This window comes from Alexandromys fortis, unplaced genomic scaffold (genome assembly GCF_014885135.2).
Source record: "Alexandromys fortis isolate MF-2015 unplaced genomic scaffold, M_Fortis_MF-2015_v1.1 scaffold_182, whole genome shotgun sequence".
In the NCBI taxonomy this organism is placed as follows: domain Eukaryota; kingdom Metazoa; phylum Chordata; class Mammalia; order Rodentia; family Cricetidae; genus Alexandromys; species Alexandromys fortis.
In genome coordinates, this window is record NW_026068068.1 from 137,425 (window position 1) to 161,956 (window position 24,532).

The following is a 24,532-nucleotide window of genomic DNA, read 5'->3' on the forward strand; positions in this document are numbered from 1 at the left end:
GGGACAGAGCTGCTATGATGAGAACAATACCAGTAGGGCAACTGGGACTTCAGCAGAGGGGCTTGGGGAGCTTGGCAGAAGAGAGAGTGTCTAGATGCTGGGGTTTCAGGGTGGTCTGGATAGTCAGTGCTCCTTTCTGTGCTGTCCTGTGTCTTTTCATTAGCGTTGAGGTGGAACTATTTTACTTCATTTGTTTGTTTGGTTTGGTGTGTGTCTGTCCCGTGCATGCGTACGTGTGTGTCTGTGCATGCATGCGTGTGTGTTTCTGCATGTGCATGCTTGTGTGTGCATGTGTGTCTGTGCGTGCATGTGTGTGTGCATGTGTGTGTGTCTGCACATGCATGTGTGTGTGCATGTGTGTATGTCTGCACGTGCATGTGTATGTGTGTGTGCACGCACATGCATGTGTGTGTGTGTGTGTTTGTGTGTGTGCTGGCAGTGCTGAGTACAGAACACAGGGACTTATACATGCTGAACAAGTGCCCTATTGTTAATATTTCTCCTGGATGTTAAAGTTTCTCACTTGATGCCCTTTCTGTACGGATTTCAGTTCATCAGAAATTTTACTGTATGCACGAGGCCTGCTGTCTATCTCTGTGCACACAGGTCCCTTGAAAGCTGTGCTTCCTGTCTGCTTACATCACTGACATCCCTGGCTCCAGAAGGCACTTGGTGAATGTTTTAGGTGAATAAAAGGAATGGATATATTGACTTCAGAGTCATAGTTGTTTAGCCAGGTGTACATGTATGTGTGTGCACGCATGCATGTGTGCATGTGTGGTATTCCATTTTCACACAATGAATGAGTGGCATGATTTTTTTGAGATAGTATTCATTTGTTACCTTGGAGTGGAGTCTTAGAAGCTCAGGTACAGAGGTGATGATGACACTCACAGATCTCTGGATTGCTGATATGATGTCTGTGGTACATGTGCTGAAAGCAGCTGGGCTGAAATACCTTTGTCACCAAAATATGTTGTTTTTATTGGCTAGGTAGAAGAAACTTGTACATTTATTTTCCTATGGAGGCATTGCTAACACGTCTGTCCCTTCAGTCAGTAAGACATGTATGCATTCCTACACCAGCAGGGGAGACTGCTGTGTTCCCAGGGAGCTGCTGTGGGACCTTGGACAGCACCAATCCTGAAATGTTTGCATGATGACAGGGCTCCAAGCTCAACCTTCCCTCCCATGCCCAGATTTAGCTGATCAGATGGCGTCCCCCGTCCTCCCAGACAGGACATCATGAGAGGCTAAGAGGCCACACTAGTAACAGCACTCCAGAGTTTTGTGTTGCCAACTACTATGGGGCAGAATAGGGTAAGGAGGTAAAGTTGAGGTAAGGAATGCTTAATCATAGCAGGTTATCCAGAAAGACTAAGGCCAAATATAATCAAGTGTAAACTTACTAAGTATGTTTACACCGAAAGAATTCAAAGAAGGGAACCTGACTGTGATACTTTGAATGAAGTGGCCCCATTGTCCCCAGTTGGCACTCTCCAGGTGGCACTATTCAGTAGGTGTGACCTCCCTGTTAGAAAATGTCACTGGGAGCAAGGACTGAAGGTTCAAAAGTCACATGCCATTCCCAGTTTGCTCTCTCTGCCTCATGCTTGCCATTAAAGGTGTGAGCCCTCAGCTTCTACTCCATCTATCATGTCTGCTGCTTGCTTCTGTACCTCTCTGTCATGGATGGACTCATCCTTCAGGAACCATAAATCCAAACAACTCTTGCTTCTCGAAATTGCTTGTCCATGATGTTTCATCACTACAATAGAAAGTAACTAATACACTGACCAAACAGGGTGCTGCAGGGAAATGATCATGAGCTATATAGGAAGGTATGGTGGTTTGAATTATAATGACCCCCATAGGTTCATATATTTGAATGTTTGGTTAGAAAGGATTAGGAGGCATGGCCTTGTTGAGTGAGGTGTGTCACTGGATAGGCTTTGAGAATTCAGAAGCCCATGCCACGCCCAGTCTCACCTTATCTCTCTGCCTCCTGCTTGTGGATAAGATGTCAACTCTCCTCTACTGATCCAACACAGTGCTCATAACTCACCCTCTGCCTGCCTGCCCGTGGCCGTGCTCCACCACAGTGCTCATAAGGCACTCTCTGAAATCGTAGGCAAGCTCACAATTAAATGATTCCCTTGATAAATTGTTTTAGTCATACTCTCTTCATTGCAATAGAAAAGTAACTAAGACAGAAGAGAAGAAATGGGAATGAGGGAGTGGGTATAATAGGGTGAAATGAGGAGACTAGAGAGGATGTAAGGAGAAGGCAGATAAGATGAGCATTATAAAGAATGAGAGTGAAACTTTTGGGTATATCCCCAAAAGATGCTCAATCATGCCACAAGGACCTAAATGTCCCTCTACTGAAGAATGGATCAGGAAAATGTGGTACATTTACACAATGGAGTACTACACGGCAGAAAAAAATAACTAAATCTTGAATTTTGCAGACAATGGATGGAGCTAGAAAACATCATATTGAGTGAGGCAACCCAGACCCAGAAAGACAATTATCACATGTACTCACACATAAGTGGTTTTTAAACATAAAGCAAAGAAAATCAGCCCAGAAATCACAATCCCAGAGAACCTAGACAGCAATGAGGACTCTAAGAGAGACACACATGTATCCAATCTACATGGGAAATAGAAAAAGACAAGATCTCCTGAGTAAATTAGGAGCATGGAGACCTTGGGAGAGGGGAGAGGAAGGGAGGGGAACAGAGAAAAATGTATAGCTCAATACAATCAATAAGAAAGAATGAGGGTGCAGATAAGATAGGGAAATGGGGAGAAGAAGATAAAGTGGGGAGACTTCTGTGAATATAAATGGAAGGGAAGATAAAAGTGAAGATGGGCTGGGGAATGAAAAAAGTAAGAATGAGGGGGGTGCGAGGAGAGAGAAGGAAGCCATGAAGCCATGGTGGCGCCACTGCAGATGGCAGAGGGTTGTATGGACCTCTATGTTCTCTACTTACCTGGGACCAGCACTTTATGGGATGCTAGCACCAACAAGAAGAATTCTCACAATTCAACATTAATAGGGTGATGCTTTCAAACATGGTTGAATTTTAACATTCCTATGAGCAAACCTAACAGACCCCTGAATAGCTTTTTATAGTATTTTTATTTTTAAGAATTTAATACATTATAAAATATATTTTGATCATATCCATCCCACCAACCTCTCCCCAGTTTATCCAGGATACCTTGTCCCATCTCCTCTCCAATTTCATGTTTTCTTTTTTTCAACATCACCACCACCATCATCATCAGACCCTGAGTCAAATTAATACTGACCACATGTTCCATGCACTGGGCATGTTACCATGCACTGGGCTTGAGCTTATCAGCATCCATATCCCCAAAGAAAAGTGACTCTCTCTCTCTGCAGCCATCAACTACCAACAGCTTCACCACTGCAGCGTGGCCTTGAGAGCCCTCTTCAGTCCACGCTGGAATTTTGGCTGGCTTGATTTTTTGCAAGGCTTGTGCAAGCAACCACAGCTGCTTTGAGTTGATGTGTTCAACAGCGATGTAATTTCCAGAAGTCAGTATTTCACAACTTTCCTACTCATCCTCTGGCTATTGCATTCTTTCTGACCTCTCTTTTTTCTACGGTCCCTGAGCCTTGAATGGATGGAAATAGGTAGAGATGGCCCATCTACAGCTGAATAGTCATATTTACTTATTCTCAGTACTCTGACCACTTAGGAGTCTCTGTATTAACCACACTACCCATTGCAAAAAGAAGGTTTTCTAATTAATCTTGAGAGCAGCACGAATCTACGGCGATAAGCATATTTATAATGCAGTTTGAAACACGGCCATTTATTGAAATGCCAGTAGGTTATGGCTTATTGTCTCCCCAGTCATAGGCTCTTGACGAGGTTCACAGTACCAGACATAAAATCCCTCCTGTGAAGAAGCCCTCTAATGCAGTAATAGAGTAGTTGTTTCCCCATGATGATCATGTCACTATTGCATTAATGGATACAACTTGCCTAGCAGATTGGTATTGTAGCAAGATGCAAACTTCTTATGTTTTACTATCAGGGCCTCTTGTAGTCCAAGCTTGCTTCAGACTCTATGCAGTGAAGGTTGCCTTGAACTCCTGATACCCCAGCCTCCTAAGTCCTGGGATTGCAGGCATGTGCTACTGTACCTGACAGAAGTCTTTATTGTACCATAACCATGAGGTTTGATAAGAGTAGCTATGTCTATTTTAGGACTTTTTGACAAAAATAAAATCCATCCTAAATGAATAGGTATATTCTCCATTTTCATACATGAGTTAGCTTTACCAAAAAGTATAGAATAAGCATGGCTTGGAACACAGAGGGTGGTACAGCCTATTCAGATATCCTGTGAGTGCCCGGTCTTCTCTCTTATGACCACACACACACACACACACACACACACACACAGAGAGAGAGAGAGAGAGAGAGAGAGAGAGAGAGAGAGAGAGAGAGAGAGACCATTTTTTATAGTGTCTCCAGTGGTTCTACAGCAGTTACTATGGGTCTTCTGTCCCATATCTGGTGATTGCTTGGATGTTAGATTCCAGCCATGAAACTTACTAACCTAAGCGTCAGAAATAAAAATTGCAAGGTCAGCCATGCTATAAGGAGAGCCCCTCTGGGTAACTGGTCATGTACTTTTGACACCATGTGATTTTCCATAAGTCCATATGTGTGTATCCGCCTGGTCTTGCTGGGAAATGCATTCCCAGAAGACTGTCACATCCCTACTGCACTGAAGGGACCCCACCAGTTCCACTCATATTGACCTTCCTTTTTCCTGGCCCTGGTTTTGGTCAGTACAGTCCCCTTTAAAATATTTCTTTACAAAAATCATCTTTATAATGACTTGTAAGAAAAGATAGGTGTTCAAAAAGTGACGGTCCTTCTGGACTCTATGTGGAGGTGGAATTACATGAGTGAGCCTGCCTCCTGTCTCGGAGCACTCTGCATATGTGAGAGTACTTTATAAACAGGAAGGACCTCAGAATGTCCTATTGCTCCGTGAATTTGGCTAGCAGCTTACAGGTGTGCTTTTATTTCCTTATAGATCACGTTTTATATTCTGGTGAAGGCCGTTTATACCTTGGGCTACAGTGTTTCTCTGATGTCTCTTACAACAGGAAGCATAATTATCTGCCTCTTCAGGTAAGGAGCAAAACTGGGCAATTCTGTAAACAATAAGAAACCAGCAAACTTACCTATAGCTTTTGGTACCTCAGAGGGTTAGGCCCCTGACTTGGAGCCCTTCCATGTGCCAAATGATAGATTGTTCTTGGGGCTAGAGAGATGGATTATTTGCTCTTGCAGAGCACTGGGATTCAGTTCCCAGCACCCATATTGTATCACACAACCACCTATCACTCCAATTGCAAGGAATCTCTTGCTTCTTTCTGGCCTCCGTGTCCACCCATACACACATGATATACATAAACTCAGTTACACATGTGCATAAATATAAATAAAATAGGGTACCCTTGAAGACACCTAGCAAGGAATACATTGCTGACAACTTTTGCCTAAACATTTCCCATTGTGATAAGTGCCACGTATCCACAGTCTGCTCTGGACACGATGAGTGAGCCACCACAGCTCCACTCATCCAGGAGCCACACACTGTTGATATCTATCAGACCTACCCCTGGAATGACACTTGACAGTGACCTCTCAGTGATGCCCCACACTGCAGCCCCACTCTGTGGAAACTAGGGTGAGCAAGGAGGGAGGAAGGAACAACAAACACTAAAGGAAAGGACAGGTATTTGGAAACATGAGAAGCCGGGTGCGGGGGTCACAATAGCACTCATAGGAGGAAGTGATGCTGAGGAGAGATGCCTGCTGCGTATATGCACCTGACCAGCAGGAGTCACGAATCGCTGTGCTGCTGCTGCACAGAGGTCCCTGCAACGCCATAATATGCTGGGACGCCATAGGTGATACCACAGAGCCAGCCATATATTTCATGTGTAGAACCAAATACGACTTAGTAACATAGACATTCAGTAAAGAGGATGTGTCCTCGCTCAACTTGTAACAGAGGTAAATACAATAACTGGCTCGAGATGCAGGACACTGTCTGAACCAGAAGCCTCCATAGCCATCTTCGTTCATAACACCCTCTGCCCCAAAGGTGAGCACCTTTCATTACACACACACACCACGCTTTCTTTATCCATCTATCTGCTGATGGGCACCTAGACTAATTCAGACTTGGCTATTGTGATATGCAAGGAATTCTGTGCTGTACTTATTAATAGTCTTTCGAAAGCTGTCCTAGTTTACCTACACTGACCAAAAGCAAAGTAGGAGAGAAGACCATTTGTTTGACTTAAACTCCCAGGTACAGTCCTGCGCTGAGGAATGTAGAGTGAGTCTACATTTTAATCGGTCTTAATAATAAAAACCCAGAGCCAGATATTAGGGGGTGAAAGCTGAAAGATCAGAGAGGCAAAGCAGCCAGCCACTAGTTTGTACCTCTATGAAATCCTCAGACCAGAAAGAGGCCTTCCCTCTTCAGACCTCTATGGTTAACTAGTAGCTAGCTCCACCCACTGATCTTCAGACCTCTATGGTTAACTAGTAGCTAGCTCCACCCACTGATCTTCAGGCAAGCTTTATTTGTTAGAGTACAGACAAGATTATCAACACAGAGGAAACTGAGAGAAAGAACTCAAGTAGAAAACTCAATCAGAACCATGGAGGAACACTGCGTGCTGTCCCAGTCCTTAGCTAACTGTCTAACAAAGCCTAGGTCCACTTGCCTAAGGAGAGTGTCACCTCAGTAAAGGCTTCTTCTCTAAGGTGGCTGACTCTAAGCTGTGTTAACTTGACAATTAAGGCTAGCCAGGGAAATCCACTTCTTGTTGACTTGAAACACACGTGCACACACGCACACACACACACACACACCACTATTAATTCCTAACTTCTCCTTTCCTACCACCAATATCTCATGTGTAATATCACAATATAAAACATGGTTCAACTTAAAAAAAAAGTCATAGTCTTAAATTGTTCTGTGATATTTAAAAGTACAATTCTCTTCAAAAAGCCAAAGTGTCTCAACTGGAGTCTCCTGAAAATCAAAAACAACTTAACTACCTTCTTATTTTGAGTGGGAAGAAGCAGGGAATAGGAACAATCAGATCAGAGAAAAATCCAAAGTCTAACCATGTAAATACAAATTCTATAGCTCAGTGTCCAATATCTAGGAGTCACCCATAGCGCTAAAGGGTTTGGGCAGCCAACTCTCCAATGCTGCCACTAGCAGCACACACAGCTTGTCTGGTGAGATCCAGTCAGCTTCACACCTGCCATTATCCTTGATGAACGAACCACAACCCTGGCATCTCCAATACCCGTTGGCCCCCGCTACAACCGACATTGCACCTTTATCAATAACCTCTCTAGAGGCACCAGGCCTCAGATACTCTCCTGGCCCCCTCTGTCTTACTTCTTTCATGCCTTCGAAAGCAGCACTTTGTGAGACACTTCTTACAAGCTGCCTACTTTGACTGTCACATTGCCATGTAGCCTTGGCCACCTTATGTTACAGCTTCTGTGTGCTAGGCCTGAGGAGATACTTTCCTATTGTCCTGATGATGCATAGCAGAGTTCACCTCAGCAGTGCTCATCTCTTGTTAATCACAGCTGATTCTTGGGCCACAGATGAACCAGCAACTGTAGATTCTTAGTCTAAAATAGCACAAAATGGTCCTAACGAAGTCTTTACTTCCTTCTGAAACTTCATAAGCCCTGCAGGCTCCCTCCCATTGTCTACATTTCTCACCGCATTCTCCAGCTCAAAACGCTCTGAACACTCAACAGCTTTTCCAGCTCAAAATTTAAACTCTCCCTGTCTGCCCTGCCCCCTCCCAAAAAAAAATCTGGTTATCACAACAACAGCCTGACTTCTCCTGGTTTAAACTCTGTTACTATAGTGAAACACCATAACCTCAATCATGTTAGGGAGGAAAGGGTTGTTTGGCTTACATATCCAGGTCATGGCCCACCACTGAGGGAAGCCAGGGTATGAACTCAATCAGTAACCTGAAGCAGAAACCATAGAAGAACATGCTTGCTGCCTTACTCCCTTGTTCATTTTCTGAAATAACTGTGTACTGGGCCTTTCCACGCCAATCATCAATCAAAGCAATCCTTCCCAACCATGGCCACATGCCCAACTGATCTAGGTTATTCCTCAGTTGAGGTTTCTCCTTAAGATGACTCTAGATTGTCTCAAGTTGACAACTAAAACTAACCAGGAGAGGTATATACTAGGAATTGTATTGCTGGGTCATATAGCTATGCTAATTTTAGTTTCTGAGAAAGTCCCACACTGACTTCCAAAGTCACTACACTAATTTACTATCTCACTAACCCCCTGCACATATAAATAGTAGTAGTAGTAATTCAAAAACAGCATGGTACTGGCACAAAAACTAACACATAGTAGAAGTAAATAGAACATTAGATCCAAAATTAAATCTACATAGCTATACCACCTAATTTTTGACAAAGTTATCAAAGCCTGCATTGGATCAAAGACAGCTTCTTCAGCCAGTGGTGCTGCTAAGCCTGGCTCCCAGCATGTAGAAGATTGAAGCTAGACTGACATTTCTCACTGTGTGTTAAATGGCAGCATTGTTAAGCTCACACTTAGCATAGTTATTACGAACTTTGAGTTTTAATCTTTCTCTTTGTTTTCTTTCTGTCACAAAGTTATTTATTACAGTTTCCACTCTTTTATACTTTTAGCTATAGATTCTATTTTCATTCACTTATAATCTGACATTTACAATACATTCCCTCCCAATCCCTCTCCTTTCTCCCTCCCTCCCCGTCTCTCCCCACTGCCAGGCCACAACACACAACACATTCTCTTATTTATAGCAGTTAACCTCTAAACTACTTTTTACCACTTACCAGTCAATCCAAGCACATTACATTTTAACTCCATGTACCATTCATGCCTTTTTTGTTTTATAAATTTTAATTCCATATTGAGATCCCATAGACATTATTATTTTAGGCTGGTGTTTATTTAGCAAGCCCACATATTGCTCTCCATTCTACCGACACTTTCTTTCCTGCTGGGCTCATCCCCCTGCTTCTCCTGAGCCTCCCTAGCTGACTCTGGTTACAGTCTCATTGCAGTGAATTCTTAAGTTTTTTTTTTTTTGCTTGCTTTTTAAAATGATATTTCTGAATACTGAGGATAAAATTGTGTCTCTTAAGAAGATGCCTATGGCACAAGCTTGCTCCTAAAAGCATGGTCTTCCCCCTTGAACATCTCTCTGAGAGCCGCCTGCTTTGTGCAGCTTGCACTCATCACTTGGTGGCATTTCTTCTGTATCCGTCTCAGTGTCAACATCTCATCTGTTACTCTGTGATCAGTTTCAGAGATTCTTGACTGGAACCCCCTGAAAAATTGCTTCCATATCATATTCTTCTCCTGGAACACCATCCTCCCTTGTGTTTGGTGTTTTGACCATTTCTCATATATTTCCTTACCATTCTCCTATCTTCCCCATTATTTCATGTCTCTCCACTTAAATCTAGACATGCACAACAGACCCAGTTCATATAGCACTTTCATTTGCAAAGTCTGATCTTCTGTTGGATGTCTCTTTCATTCTTGAGACCAGAGGGACTTGTGGGAGCAGGTATTTCAGGTTGTTTTCTTTTTTAAGATGGTTTTAGTGTATTCTGTGAGAGCTTCATGCATAGATGAAATGCATTTTGAGTATATCGAATAGCCTCCCCACTTCCAACTCCTCTCAGACTCTTTACACACTCACTCAAATTCGTGTCCTTAGGTTTTTATGATGGATTCCTGGCTAGTGTTTACTTTCAATTTAGCACTATCAAGAGTCACTTATAAAGAGGAAGTCTCATTCGAGAGTTCAGATTGGGTTGACCATGGTCATATCTGTGGGGAATTGTCTTGACTGATGATTGAGGTAGGAGGGCCTAGCCAATTGTTGGTGGCACCATCTCTGGACAGGTGGGCCTGGGCTATATAAGAAAGCTAAGTGAGCAAGCTAGAAAAGGGAAGTCATTAACCAGCTCTCCTTCATGGTTTCTGCTCCACATTCCTGCTTCGAGTTCCTTCCCCGAATTTCCTCAGTGATAGATTATTACCTGTAACTGTCAGCTTAAATAAGCCTTTCCTCCCCCACTTTGTAGTGATATTTCATTTGTATTTTAATAAGTAAAGCTTTCCTGAAGTTCAGAGAGTAAAACAGCGGTACTGATCAGGCTTACAGGCCAGGCAGCAATGGCACACACCTTTAATCCCAGTAGTCACACTAGTTGGCCATAGAAACTAGGTGGTAGTGGTGCACACTTTTAATCCCAGCCCTAGAGAGGAATATAAGATGGGAGGAGACAGCTCTCAGTTTCAGTCTCATTCTGAGATTCCCGGAGGCAGGATTGCCAGTTAGGACTGAGGTAGAGGTAAGAGTCAGTAGTTGCCTGTTTTGCTTTTCTGACCTTCAGGTTGAATCCCACTTTCTGTCTCTGGGTTTTTATTAATCATGCTTCACCACTTCGGTTTTGGTCATGGTATTTATCACAGCAACGTAAATCAAACTAGGCCAAGGGATAACCAATTGCCTTCTGATTGGATTTAAGATCTGTTACACAAGATGCAACTCATGCCTGGTGTTGTAAACCTGGCCAAGAACTTATGGGTGCAGAGCTTCCCTGCCCTAGGGGTGAAAGTACTACTCACTATTTTGCTAAACGGACACAAATCAAGATCCCTTCTGAATACCTATCTTTATACACACAGCTCATTGCGGTTCTCAGCCTTTACCAGAGAAGCTTGATTAATAACACAGATACATGCAACTGTTCAAGGTGCAGAGAATACATGACTGTAGACTGAGTGTGAAGCGGTGCTTGGTGGTCTCATGCCCTTTGTGTGCATGGTGTGTGCACTAATATAGGCGTGTGCACAGTGTGTAAGAGATCATGTATGTGTGTGCATGTGGAGGCCAGAAGTCAATGACTGGTGTTTTCCTCAATCATTCTCCACTCTGTTTTTGAGATAATCTCTTGCTGATCCTGGAGCTTACTGAGTCCCAAGGATCCTTTAGTTTCCACCTCCCCGATGTTGCTCCTGGTTTTTTCACATGGGTCTAGAAGATCTAACTTGGGTCCTAACACCGAGTGCAACAAATACTTCACCAACAAAGTCCTTCCAGATTCTTCATGTGCTTATTTTTTAAATATTTATTTATTAATTATGTATACACTGCTCTGTCTACATGTATCCCTGCAGGCCAGAAAAGGGCACCAGATCTTGCTGGACTTGAACTCAAAATCTCTGGAAGAGCAGTCAGTGCTCTTAACCTCTGAACCATCTCCCCAGCCCTCCTCATGTACTTTTTAACTGTATCTTCTTTAGTCCCATGTGTGCCTAGTCTCTAATTCAATTGTTTGGTTTCTTATTACATTTTAAGAATTTTTATATGTCTTTGGGGCTTTCTTTGTTTTTCTTCATCTATTCTGCTTTTGATAACTTTTTCTGTGAAGACATGAACAAATTCTAGTTATCACATATAAGGACTGACCAAAGTACCGATTTCACCTAAGTCTAAATCAGTGGACCAGTGAGCTTATTGTGGCTGGTTACAGTGGCATGGACAACAGGTTGCTACAGAAACACAGGTGACTCAGAAGCATCAGTGGAAAGCCCACTGAAGCCCACATGATAGTTCACAAAAGCTGCATCCCTGGAGTTCCTGTTCTTAACTTGCCGACTGCTAAACAGATTAGAGTGTCTCCTCTACACAGAAGTTGTTACTGCTTGAGGGCTGTCCTTGTGAATGTTATAAGTTTCAGGAACTTTCTAAGATTTGTGAGGTGTTTATTTTTGAGCCTGGCAAGTTTTGTTTACTTGCATAGTTTTAAAAACGTTCCTCCAAGATGAAATTATTACTTTTTGAGCAAATTGCTATACAACAGCTTCTAAGACTGGGTGATTTCCTTTGATCTTTAAATTTACTGACTTTCCCTCCCTTGCCTGCCTAGAGTTCCCTGGGCCATCTCTAGGGACTTTCTAATGCCACTTGTGCGTATCAAATCCAAAATTTTTATTTAGTTACTTCTTCAAATTTCATCTCTTTATGGAAATTCTGTATTTGTTGAAGGATTGTTCTCTTTATTTCATTCTGTTCTTTGAAAATATTCAAGCATTTGGCTTTAAGCTTCTGTCTAGTGGGGCTACTTCGTGTGGATTTTTTTAAAGGAAAGGTTTTATTTATATCATTTTTCCTAGTAGCAATCCAGCTTTCTTGCTTCTTTTAATACTTTATAATCCTTCTGTTGAAATTTGACATTTATAATAAAATGATGTGATAACTCTGGAAATCAAATTTTGTATTTCATTTTGTTGTTCTTTGTTAGGAGTTGAAGGTGTTTCTATATTATTTATTTTATTTTATCAGTTTTTGTGGTACTTGAGATTGAATTCAAAGCCTTTCAAATGCCAAACAAGCAGTATACCACAGAGGTATAACTCAACCCTTGCATTTACTTTTTATTTTGAGACAGAGTCTCCGTGCAGTGCTTAGATTGTCCTTAAAGTCCTTCTTGGTCCCAGGCAAGTCTTTAATTTGCAACCTTCATGTCTCATGCCTCTGTGTAGCTGGTACTACAGCTCTATGCCTCCAGGCTCAGCTTGTAATTATTTATTTAGTGATTTTTCTAAACTTTTCTATTGTAGAGTTTGTGCTGGCCCTTTTGGTCTCTGAAACCTAAGCACCATTATCTATCAGTCAATTACTTAGTGATAGAGGTATTATCAGACATCCACAGACGAAGGGAGAAAATAGGAAGAAAAGAAGATGTATTTCCCATCTGGGGAGTCTGGCTGTGTTGGAAACACTCCTTTAATACTTGACCAGGCTGTTTACAATGCTGCCTTAATTTCACTTTTTGCTTATGCTAAATCTAAAGATCACCTGAGGTGAAAGCTTTTTGGGAACATATGACCTGTCTGGAGCATGCATGCTGGATTATAAAGTCCTCTGTATATATGACAGGTTTTCAAAATCCTAGTTTTCCAAAGGACCTCACTCCCTAGCCTCTCTTCTTAGGCTCCAGAATGTCTGTCATTTGCCTCAACTGTTAATGTTGGCCTTAGGCAGCTGCCAGATCTATCTGGCTTTCATGATAGCTACTTCTCTGTTTGAATGGGTTCTGGAAGGTTGCACCAGTTGTTCAATGAACTTAAAAGTAAAAAGAGAAAGAAAGAAAGAAAGAAAGAAAGAAAGAAAGAAAGAAAGAAAGAAAGAAAGAAAGAAAGAAAGACCAGTGTCTTGTATTTGTAGTGATTGCTGAGACCACACAGAGACCACCAGCCACTGTCTCCAGGAAAGCACCAAACTGAGCATGTGCCGTAGGACAAGGCAAGGCTGACCTCCAGTGTGCTTACCTGGGGTGGGAGATCACATAGCTGTCAACTCTGAGTATTTTCCAGAGTTACAACAGGACTGATATGAGTAGTTTTGCCAGATTTTCAGGGTTTCCTGGAAGGGTTGGACAGAAGCCCCTAGTTCACTGTTTTCACTGGCCTCCTTTGTTGGAATTTTAATTCTGATTTCAGGTGACTAACTTTTGGAAAGTTCTTGTTAAATTCAACAATTTTTTAAAAAATCTATGTACCTTTTTAATTCAACATTTTAACCCAACGAAAGTTTCTTCATCTTCCTCTACCACACAGAAAACAGCATCTGCTGTTCATGAAATTTGTGACATAGCCTTGTCCAGTTTTGTTCCATTTGTACATAGAAAAGAAAAACCTCCAACAGAATTAATGTATTAACCTCTGCTACAGGAGTGTCTCTCGTGTGTGTAATACTAGAGGTCCCATACAGCTGACACTCCATGGTGCACACACACCAGTAGATACATATATGACGCATCTGTTAAAGTGAAGGCCAGCTCTGCCATGACCAGGACACAGTGTGCAAAGAAAAGGCAGGCCATGATACTTTTGTTTTTAACTCTAGATTAATTAAATTACACAAAACTTGGAATCAGCCCCCATTGGCCATATTTCAGTCTCATTTGTTCTGGTAGTTCTGGCTGATCAGTCAGAGCATGCCAGGGACATGAGAGAGACAAATGGTAGGTCACCGCCTGTGTGACCAGAAATAGGGGTCAATGGGAAAGCATCGCCTGTGCCCTCAGCCAACAGCAAGCTTCTGTCAAAGGACAGTCAAGAATGGGACGAGTTGTTGTGTAACCAGGAGACGAACTGCAGATCCTAACCCAAGACGGAACCCTGTGCACGGGGTGAACCATCCTTTGTGTCAATATAAAGAGGAGAAAGTCAAATTTTGCAGAAGGCAGTTCCCTACTTAACACATCAGAGTTGAAGCCTTGAAAGCCAAGTATCATCTGAGGAATAGTTAGAGTCGTGGCTGCAGCTCTGCCTCAAAGCAGGAACATCAGACAGAAAGACCACAAGGTCCACCAGAAGAGGAGCGATAATGAGACAGCCACACTTAGCTATCTAGCCTGTGTTCCCGAACCATAGGGGGACGGAGTACACTTGGCTGCAGGCTCAAGGCAGCTCCTGTGAAGCTTTTGAACTCCAACTAAGGAAATAATCTGGACAAAAAGGAGAGTTCATGAGCAAAAATAGCTTACCATGATGCAAACCTGGAAACAAAAAGTATACTGTGATCATTGCAGTTAAACAAATTGTATGAAACTTCATGAACAGACCCTAGATGACAAACATGAGTGTCTGTCTTCTCCCTCTTCAGGAAGCTGCACTGCACCAGGAACTACATCCACCTGAATCTGTTCCTCTCCTTCATGCTGAGAGCCATCTCAGTGCTGGTCAAGGACAGCGTGCTCTATTCCAGCTCAGGTACACTGCGCTGCCACGACCAGGCAGCCTCCTGGGTAAGACTTCCCTAAGAGCCATGTGTACAGGGCAGACCCTAGTGCCTGCCAAGCGCTTTCCTCTCTAAGGGACAGCAGTGGCCTAGCCCTTCTCCAGCCTGAGCAAGGCAGAAAGGAATGGCTTCAGTCCTGTGTCTGCAACCAAGACCAGGAAGGCCCACAAGAATTCTGGGTGGTATCTAGCCACTGTGGGGGCTGGGGAACTCAAGGGCAGCAGGCCCTGGTGACCGTTACTGAGATGAGTGCAGTAACAGGTAACAAGTCCTTTTGTAGATGAGGTACACTTGTCCTAATTACCCAAATGCTAAGGGATCAGAAATATTACTCATTTTCTGGAGAAATAGGCCCATGTGGTATAAACCTGGACAGTGCCAGGGGAACGCACTCAATCTACATCTTTCATACAAGAACGGACCATGCTGATGATGGCGTCTGCAGTATGGCGGGGTCTCTCTCCCATGCCAGGCCATTCTGTCTTGGCTTTGATTGTGGCGTTAGTCATGGTAATTTGCTACCTATTCAATTGGACAGGTATTTGAGAGCTTCCTGCAATCAAGTATTCCCAGGCTTTTCTCTGCTAGCATGTAAGGCTCCACGTTTGGAAATCTGGTGTGTTATTCCTAATTCGTGGCCTCAGTAACTTAAAGAGACAGGACACTCAACTGCTTCCCACTGCTGCCTGCAAGTAGACACATCAGATAACACCCTTTGATCCTCAACAGATGTTAATTAGTTTACTTTTGACACAGCAAAGTGCCTTGTAGTTGTATAGCCATATTACCATCTTCCTAAAGTGTGTTCTTCAGGCTCATGATACAGAGTGGGCTGTAAAAAAGAATATGTTATAATAGCAAACCAAAAACAGAATGCACCACCTGGAAAAGTCTGCCCCCAGGCATACCTTGCTGTCTCTGAAGCTTTTGTCTTGCTACCTGTGTTCCAGTGGTAAACACCAAGATGTTGCGAATCCCCTCACTGCAATGCTCAGAGCCGCTCTGGGCAGCTTTCATTCCTTAGCCCCTTTCTGAATGGAGATTAAGGGGAAGTGGATGGGAAAGGAGGTAGATGGGAGGTATGGGGAGGGAACAGGAGAAGAGGAGGGAGGGGAAACTGTATGTAAAATAAGTAAAAAGTGTTAATTGAATAAAACTTTTTTAAAAAAGAAATTGATCCCCAGAGATAACCCAATACCTACTCTTCTGAAGCACCTAAGCTCAACTCTACCTTGATGCTGAGACCCCAAAAGCCTGAACTCTCCTTGAGGAGGGGCAGAGAAAAGGTGGCAGGCACCCCCGAAGTGGGAAGGGGTAAAGCAGTGGCAGTGGCACCACCCTGCTCTGCCCTCTCCACCTCCCGTGGCAGTGTTGAGTTTCTTCTAGCGCTGCTCTGCTTCCCTGTCCTGTTTGTAAGTGCTTGATGAACCAGGATTTACCTGCATCACAAAAGATGAGCCCGGGTTGAGGAAATCTTGCACTTTCCCCAAAGTACTGAGGAGTCAGCCTGAATGCCTGATACTCACCCAAGCCCTGACACTAGCATCCTCAGGCCAGTGCCAAGGGCTGAATGAAAGTTGAAGATGGGGACAGGTTCCTCCTGTCTGTTTCCTGAGCTTTTCTCCGGGGAGCAGAGTATCCAGCTGTGCCCAATACCCCATGGCCCTGGGATTCCTACCAAGAGGAGACAGACAGGAGGACAAAGAAGGAAGGCAAAGCACAGCATGGAGGGAAGAACGGAGGGAAAAGACAGGGCTGTCTAAAGAATGATAAAGTACTGAACATATTAGCAAAATAGAGTCAGATTGCAGAATGAGCAATAGGAAACAATTTTCTTTCCAGTTTCATTTTTTTTCCATTTTATTCCTGGCTGTACTTTGCTAAATCAACATTATTCTCCAAAGCAACCCACCAGGAATGCTCCCCACGATGTGACAAATTGCTTTTTCCAGGCAGCAGAACCAGTCCATGCATGAAGAGACCTCTTCCTGGCCAGGGGAGGCTGGCAGAACAGCTAGCTCTTCCATGTGGTTGAAGGCTGCACAGGCTCCTCCACTTCTGGGCAGTTTGCATGCAGCTAAACAGTTTATCATGAGAGCAGAGCAGGTTTCTTTTGGGGTCTGCAGATCCTAAGAAGCCTAAGCTCAGCCCGAGTCCTGCCTGCCTGGATGAGGGGAGTGGATAAGCCACAGCTGTAAACACTACAGCAAGACCCAGACAGCCACCTGGACAGACAGGTTCTGTGGCAATGAGGAGAGAGCAGAGCAGTGATCCAGGCTGGAATCCTGGCTAGAGATCCTCACCCCACATAGCTGGCGTCAGAAGACCCAGAAGGTAGGAAATGAGAAGAAAACAGTGAGGGATATTACCCACATACATGTCGAGCAAATACAAAACCTGTGCCTGAACACATTTACAAAAATGTGTGAAGATATAGACATGTACAAGATGTCCAAACGCATGTGTACATGCATCACAAGTATATTTTGTGCACTTATACACATGCACCCCAGACACATGAATATGCACATGTCTATTACACAAGCAGAGGCTCCCAGACAGAGCTTCGATCTCTCAGGAGCCCGCTATTGATTTGCCTGGCCCTCTTAATTCTTCCCTGCTATCCTTGCACTGACCTAGCAGGGCAGCAGCAGACCCCCATGTACTCCAGTGTTATGTGGTTCAGTGGCTAGTGTTGTGGAAGGTGAAGTCAGAAGACCCCTGTCACTCAGGCCTGTGGTCCTCACAGATCACATTAGTTAGCAATGAGCAAAGGGAAGGAGGTAAGAACATGGTTTAATAAGAACATGGAATGGTCACAAGCACACTTCTGTGCCTTCTCTTACATAGATGCCCTCAAGTCAGCTGTGCCCTGTTCTCTGCCATCTAGATCATGTTATAGCCACCATAAGGTACAGCACAATTCATCTGACTGGCTCCCCAGCACAGACACGGTCTTGGTTTTGCATGTGTCTGTTGTCTCTCCAGGCATACTCTTCCACACACCAATGTCTTTCTGTGAGGTACAACTCACAGGTGAAGTGGAGCAGGCAGCTCAGAGAATCTCAGCAGCCTGGACAGTCATGATAACCCAGACACTTGCTTACTGTTCTGGAAGCCAAAATCCAGAACCAAAGCACTACCCATCGGTATCTCATAAGGGTCATAGATAAAGAACTGTCTTCTAAATCACATCCTCATTACCAAGCAAAACACTTCCTCATACCATCATCTGGGGGCTAGTACCTTACTGTCTTAGTAAGGTACCTATTGCTGTGAAGAGACACCATGACCACAGCAACTCATATAAAGAAAGTATTTAACTGAGGTGGCAGCTTACAGTCCATTATCATCATGGTAGGAAGCATGGTGGCTGGGAGTGTGGTAGGATGCAGGCAGACATGGGCCTGGCTACAGCTTGTAGGTAGAAGCTGCTCATTTGTTTCCGGTCACCTAGACCTGAAATAACCGCACAGAAACAATATTATTTGCAATACTGCTTGGCCAATAGCTTAAGTATATACTAGCTAGCTCTTATATCTTAAATTAACCCATTTCTATTAATCTCTGTATTGCCACATGGTTGTGGTCTACCAGTAAGGTTCTATATGGCATCTATCTCCTGCATATGTCTCCTGTAGCAGCTCCATGGTTTCTCATTGACTCCACCTTCTTTCTCCCAGCATTCAGTTTAGTTTTCCCACCTACCTCTACTCTGCCCTATCACAGGCTGAAGTAGCTTCTTTGATCATTAACCAACAAAAGCAACACATATACAGAAGGACTTCCCACATCAACGTCTTGATCAGAAGAGAATAGGAATATCTTGAGCATAGGATACCTCAAAGCCCACCCCCGCAGTAATATATTCAAAAAGGTCATACCTCCTCCAACCAAACCACACACTCCCTTTGGGAGCCATTTCTTTCAAACCACCAACTTACAAATTACAAAGGCAGATTCATTTCAAATTGTAAGCAAATTAATTGATTGGTTTTTAAAATGCACCAGGAGAGCTATGACATGATGTTCTCTCCTTGGTGCCCAGTATTTCTTTCAAAGACACTGCCAAGAGCAGCCTTCCTGGGATTCTCTCAGACAGCCCCTACCACCAAAAATGGTGTTATCTTTCCTTGACAAGTTTGCCTATTATCGTTGTTTACTGAAATGAGCCTTTTATGTTTCTGTTGCAAATGCATTTTCAGAGCCACCATTTGTCAATTGCATTTTAGTGGTATTTTGCTTCCTAGAAGTTTTCAGTATTTTTGTAAGCTATAAGCTCAAAATTGTCTTCTAGCCTTTTAGCATTATGTTTATGTTTGGCTTTCAGGCTTCCTATTCTGATTTAGAAATATTTATTTTCAATTTTGTTCATTTATGTCTTTAATACACTTGTAATTTACTCATTTTGTGTGTTAAGGTAGGATAGGCTTTATCAAATGTCAAAAAGCAAGATACATTTAAAATGTCATCACCTACCAGATTCTCGATGATTTTCAATTTGTTTCACCCACTATCCCAATGAATCATAACCAGATATAAAACTGTAGATCTTTGTTTTTCATTTTCATGGCTGGGTGGTTGTGACATTTGTGCTCAGGATCCCACAATAGGAGCAGAACCTGCTGGAATCTCACTGGTGGTGAAGATGAACAGTAAGAAGTCTCTGGTTACTCCTAGAAATGGAAGTTTTTCTGTACCTTACTTCCATTTGGAGAAAAAGGGGGCAGCAAACAGAAGACTATAGTATTGTGGGACAGGCTGAGGCATGGGTAAGGTTCAGCGTGTTGAGGTCAAGCCCCTCATGGCCATCTGGTAAGGCTTCCATATTTCCTGTAAGTGCATCCGCCCTGTGTATGGTGTAAATACATAATCAGTATATTTCAGCCTTTGCACTCCCTTCATATAAACAGGGATTTCAATTTCATAAGCAAATAGAAAATTGCTGCTTCTAAAAAGAAAAAAAGGATATCACTTTCAACTCCATTCTCGTCTATGTATCTAGAAAGATGAATATCTATGATAAGCAGAAATGCATGTGTTTGAGAGTCTTGTATTAGGGATAGGTATATGCAGGCTGGATGTATTTCATGTATAGAATGGGTATGTATTCAAATGCATGTGAAATGTACTCATATATGTGGTATATTGTGCTCACTCATATGGGTGAGCACAAATCAGCATCTGTGTGTGGGTGGGTATGGCTACATCACACACATATATGTGAAAAGATTGTAAAAGAATTAATTAGAAGCCGGGCGTTGGTGGCGCATGCCTTTAATCCTAGCACTCAGGAGGCAGAGGCAGGCGGATCTCTGTGAGTTCGAGACCAGCCTGGTCTACAAGAGCTAGTTCCAGGACAGGCTCCAAAGCCGCAGAGAAACCCTGTCTCGAAAAACCAAAAAAAAAAAAAAAAGAATTAGTTAGAGTTGGAAATAGAGTAAAACAAGAGAAATATGCAAATGAACTTTTTTTCCTAGGAGTTTTAAAATGGTCTTCATTGGGGTAAGAGATGGCATATTAAATTAAAGGTTGTCATTTTTTTAAGTCTAGGAACCTAGCTATGGCCCACAGTCCTGTTATCTATTAAGAAAATGACCACAGTCTGTCAACCTTTTCTAGTGTTGATACTTTGTTCAGATGTGGAAGTTGGGTCAGGAAGCTGCAGATTCACTGGCCAGAGGTGACCCTTTCCCCAGCATCCAGCCACTGACAGCCTCCAGGTGTCCTGGCCCTTCCCCGTACACACCTCAAGTGTGCATAGCATTCTTCTCACTAGCTTTATGTCAACTTGGCACAAGCTAGAGTCGCTTGGCAAGTGGAATACCTGGCCTGTGGTCATTTTCTTGATTGATGATTGATGATTGATGTGTACTGGTCCAGCTCCATGAGGAGCAAGCCAGTAAGCAGCACTCTTCCTGGCTTCTGCCTGAACTCCTGCCTCCAGGTTCCTGACTTGAGCTCCTGCCCTGACTTCTCTCAGGGATGAAATATGACTTGAGAGTTGTAAGACAAAATAAACCCCTTCCTCCTTGAACCACTTTTGGTCACGGTGTTTTATCACAGCAATAGAAACCCTAAGACAAACATTCCACTCATCACTTCAGCCAGCAAGTGCTCTCCTCCACTGCATGTCCTAGAGATAGTTAGCCTCTTGAAAGGGCAGTGAAGGAAGAACTGAGGTAAGGGCATGTCCGAGGGACCAGCAGTAACAACACAGCAGGAAGGAGGACCAAGTAGGAGGAGGTATGTCTGAGCCTGGTATCTAGGAAGGTGGCCAGTCACTGGCTCGCGGGAACTCACTGCCTCTACTTCTTCCTCAGAGTTAGAGGCTCCCAGCAGATGGTCCCTGGCATTGTATATATAACGGCCTCTGCCTCAGTATAACACATTTTTTGCCTCTGCCAGGACAAGAAATTAACAACATCCCTTCAAGTCAGCACTGTGGCTTTGCTTTACAAGTTATCCAAACAGAGAGTAGCCCTGCCTACCATAACTATTTTTACCGACTGGCACATTCTCTCGCTGTCTCTGGTTCCAGGTCGGCTGCAAACTCAGCCTGGTGTTCTTCCAGTACTGTATCATGGCTAACTTCTACTGGCTTCTGGTGGAGGGGCTCTACCTGCACACCCTCCTGGTGGCCATCCTTCCTCCCAGCAGGTGCTTCCTGGCCTACCTTCTGATTGGATGGGGTAAGGGTTTCATACTCCCCATCCTGATTCCCATCTCATTTGGTTAATGAAGCTCATAGGCCTCTGCTCAGACTTCCAGGGGGTATACTAAGTGGTTGCCTTGGAGACACTGGGGGGGTCCATTCTACCTCCATTCACACCCCCTTTTTAACTGAAACTGAGCTCCTGTTCCTATCCCTTTTCCCAGTCAGCTCATATCGACAATGAGATCAGAGAGGAGCAGGCTGATGACACATCTACCTGCTGGCAGGAGCCCAGCTCTTCCCAGAGCAGGGAAGAGAAGGAAGCCTGTGTGGCTTGGGGGCGTCATGGGACCCGTGAGCATGTCTCCCTCTTACCTGCCCACTGTCTTCAGTAGACAGGTTTCAGACCTGTTCAGATCCTCAACTTTCAAACATAGTTATCTTTGCTGCCTAATAAGGTGTAAGAATAAACCTTCGCATATTGACAAAAGCATTAAGCAAGCGCTTCCATATAGCCCTTGGGTTGCAGATTCTTTTTTGGAGTTCTGACTCTTGAGAAGAGTACCAGATTTGTAGGGGTGCTGCTCCTCATTAACGAGACTGAGCCGATCTGATGGGGTCTCTCCACAGGCATCCCCAGTGTGTGTATAGGCGCATGGACAGCAACCCGCCTCTCGTTAGAAGACACAGGGTGAGTGCTGTGTGCTGTGAAACAAGGCCTCCCAGTGCCGGTTGACTATCTGGAAACTAAAGAAACACAATTAGAGATAGGAAACACTTTGAGCCAGTCAAGGCATTTCTAGGCAGCAGTTAGCACTCTGTGAATAGAAAACAGGCATGTGGGTGGTCATGGACAACACTCACTACACGTTTCGGTATTTGGAAGATGATCCACATGATCAAGCCAGGATCAAGGTGAGGATCAAGCCAGGCCTGCAGTTCAGCTGGAATTGGGACAAACCAGGCAGAATGAGTGATATTGTGTCAAGCGGGTACAAGAAGGTTTTCTGGAAAAAAAAAACAACAACAATGAAAAACATTGAGATCAGGCTGCGTAGCTGCCCACATGGCCTCTGTGAGTGGCTCTCCTTTGAGAACTTCTGAGTCCAGTGACACATGCATTCCTAGCCTAAATGTATCCCACAAAAGACCCCAAGGTATCAATTGTGCGCTGAAGGACATACCACACTCTATGAGTGGATGGCCTAAACCAATCCATTTCTTTAGCCTGTGACTTTCCCCCACCCCAGAGATGTTTCCGCAGTTGTGTTAGCTGGCCCAGTCACCCTTGGGCAAGCAGGACTGACAACACAGGCAGTGTTAGCTGCGGGCTCTATGTTTTGTGGGTTCCTGTAGGATGAGCCAGATCAGCTGCCCATAACACATTGCCAGTCTAGGGCCCATGGCTGTGGAACTCTGCCCTTGCTGGAACAGCTAACATCCACTGTGGGCTGTAGATACCAAAGCAGGAAGCCTTACATAGTCATGCTTCTGCTGGAGATAAACCTTAGTGGAAATCAGGCCCGCTTCAGCCACGTTCAAGGCATATTTTTAATTTTTCCTTTCAACACAGATACAAACAACTGGGGAGAAATACATTTTCAGAACAGAGAAAAGCCTTAGGACATCAGGTGAAGTGAGCGTCTGTGCCTTGTGTTAAAAATCACAGCTTTGAGACATGGCAATCCTGGAGCTACATGTCGGCCCACCTCCCCATTAGCAGACTGTCAGGTCGGCTCACTGGGGAAAGCTGCTTCACTCTACACGCACAACAGTTAGATCTAATTGGAGGTGACTGGGTGTCCGAGTCTGATTGACAGATGAGATGAAAGGGGGAAGGTTGGCTCTGCAAGCCCCATGTGAGAGGTCAGTCCTCAGCTGGCCGGCTCTCCTTGGTTTGTAGGTCGATTCGCTGTGACACCAGTTTCTTTCTCTCTAACAGCTGTTGGGACACAAACGACCAGAGCATCCCCTGGTGGGTCATTCGGATGCCCATCCTAATTTCTATTGTAGTAAGTAGCTTCCCCCGGAGAAGCTCGGCCCTGCTCTTCTGCTATGCACCCACACTGTGCAGAGAGTGCAACCGCCATACTTCACTGGGTCCCATCACTTCCAGGGCAGTTCCCGGGGAAGGGTGGGCTCTGAGGAGAGACGAGCAGAATCTAGGCCTGCAGGAGGTCATAACAGTCTGTCATGCATCTCAGATAACCACAGTTTTATGCAGTAGTGTCCTCAATGCCTACATGAGGTCTTCTTTGGTGCAGTGGGCAGGTATAGTGCCTGTGGTAGATAGTCATCAAATCCTGTATGTGGGTGGTAAGGGATAAGATTGAAGTCACCCACAGATCAAGTCATCCTTTGTGGTCTCTGTGCAGGTCAATTTTGTCCTCTTCATCAGTATTATAAGGATCTTACTTCAGAAGCTAACCTCCCCAGATGTCGGTGGCAATGATCAATCACAGTACAAGTGAGTATCCTCTGGTACAGCATGAAAAATATACATCAAAGCATGTAGCGAACAGAAGCCAGTGCTCAACTACAGAAGGTCTAAGGCACAGCTCGCACTGACACCAACGTCTGCCATCCCAGCACTCAGAGGAACCAAGATGCCATGCTGATGTGATGACAGTGCTAAAAATGAAAATGGGAATCTTCTCCCGTGTTTGACAGCATGCTAGAGCTTTGTAATGAGGTGTTCCTTACATGTGTGTCCTTCTCCATTGCCACAGCTTGTCATTCCCTTTGACCACACATTATTCTTCATATAATCTGTCTTCCCTCCCAGACTCTGGGGCTGAGTCACACAGCCATTGCTGGCACCTTGTGCCTGGCCCTGCCTTAGCAATTATATTAAAAGTTATGTCTCATGTGAAGGACACAAGGCAGAGGTCAGGAATGTCTCCAGCTTATTTATGATT

General features: G+C 44.0%; 1 protein-coding gene across 2 annotated transcripts in view; it reads left to right on the plus strand.

Annotated features, from left to right (window-relative positions):
- Nucleotides 1–24,532, plus strand: part of Vipr2 (vasoactive intestinal peptide receptor 2) — a 70,811-nt gene that overhangs the window by 40,553 nt on the left and 5,726 nt on the right. For both annotated transcript variants that reach the window (XM_050120871.1, XM_050120870.1), the window contains exons 5-10: nucleotides 5,092–5,189; nucleotides 14,825–14,966; nucleotides 21,501–21,651; nucleotides 22,245–22,305; nucleotides 23,557–23,626; nucleotides 23,990–24,081. In XM_050120871.1, coding sequence (XP_049976828.1) covers nucleotides 5,092–5,189; nucleotides 14,825–14,966; nucleotides 21,501–21,651; nucleotides 22,245–22,305; nucleotides 23,557–23,626; nucleotides 23,990–24,081 — 614 coding nt within the window. The remainder of the gene's footprint in view (nucleotides 1–5,091; nucleotides 5,190–14,824; nucleotides 14,967–21,500; nucleotides 21,652–22,244; nucleotides 22,306–23,556; nucleotides 23,627–23,989; nucleotides 24,082–24,532) is intronic.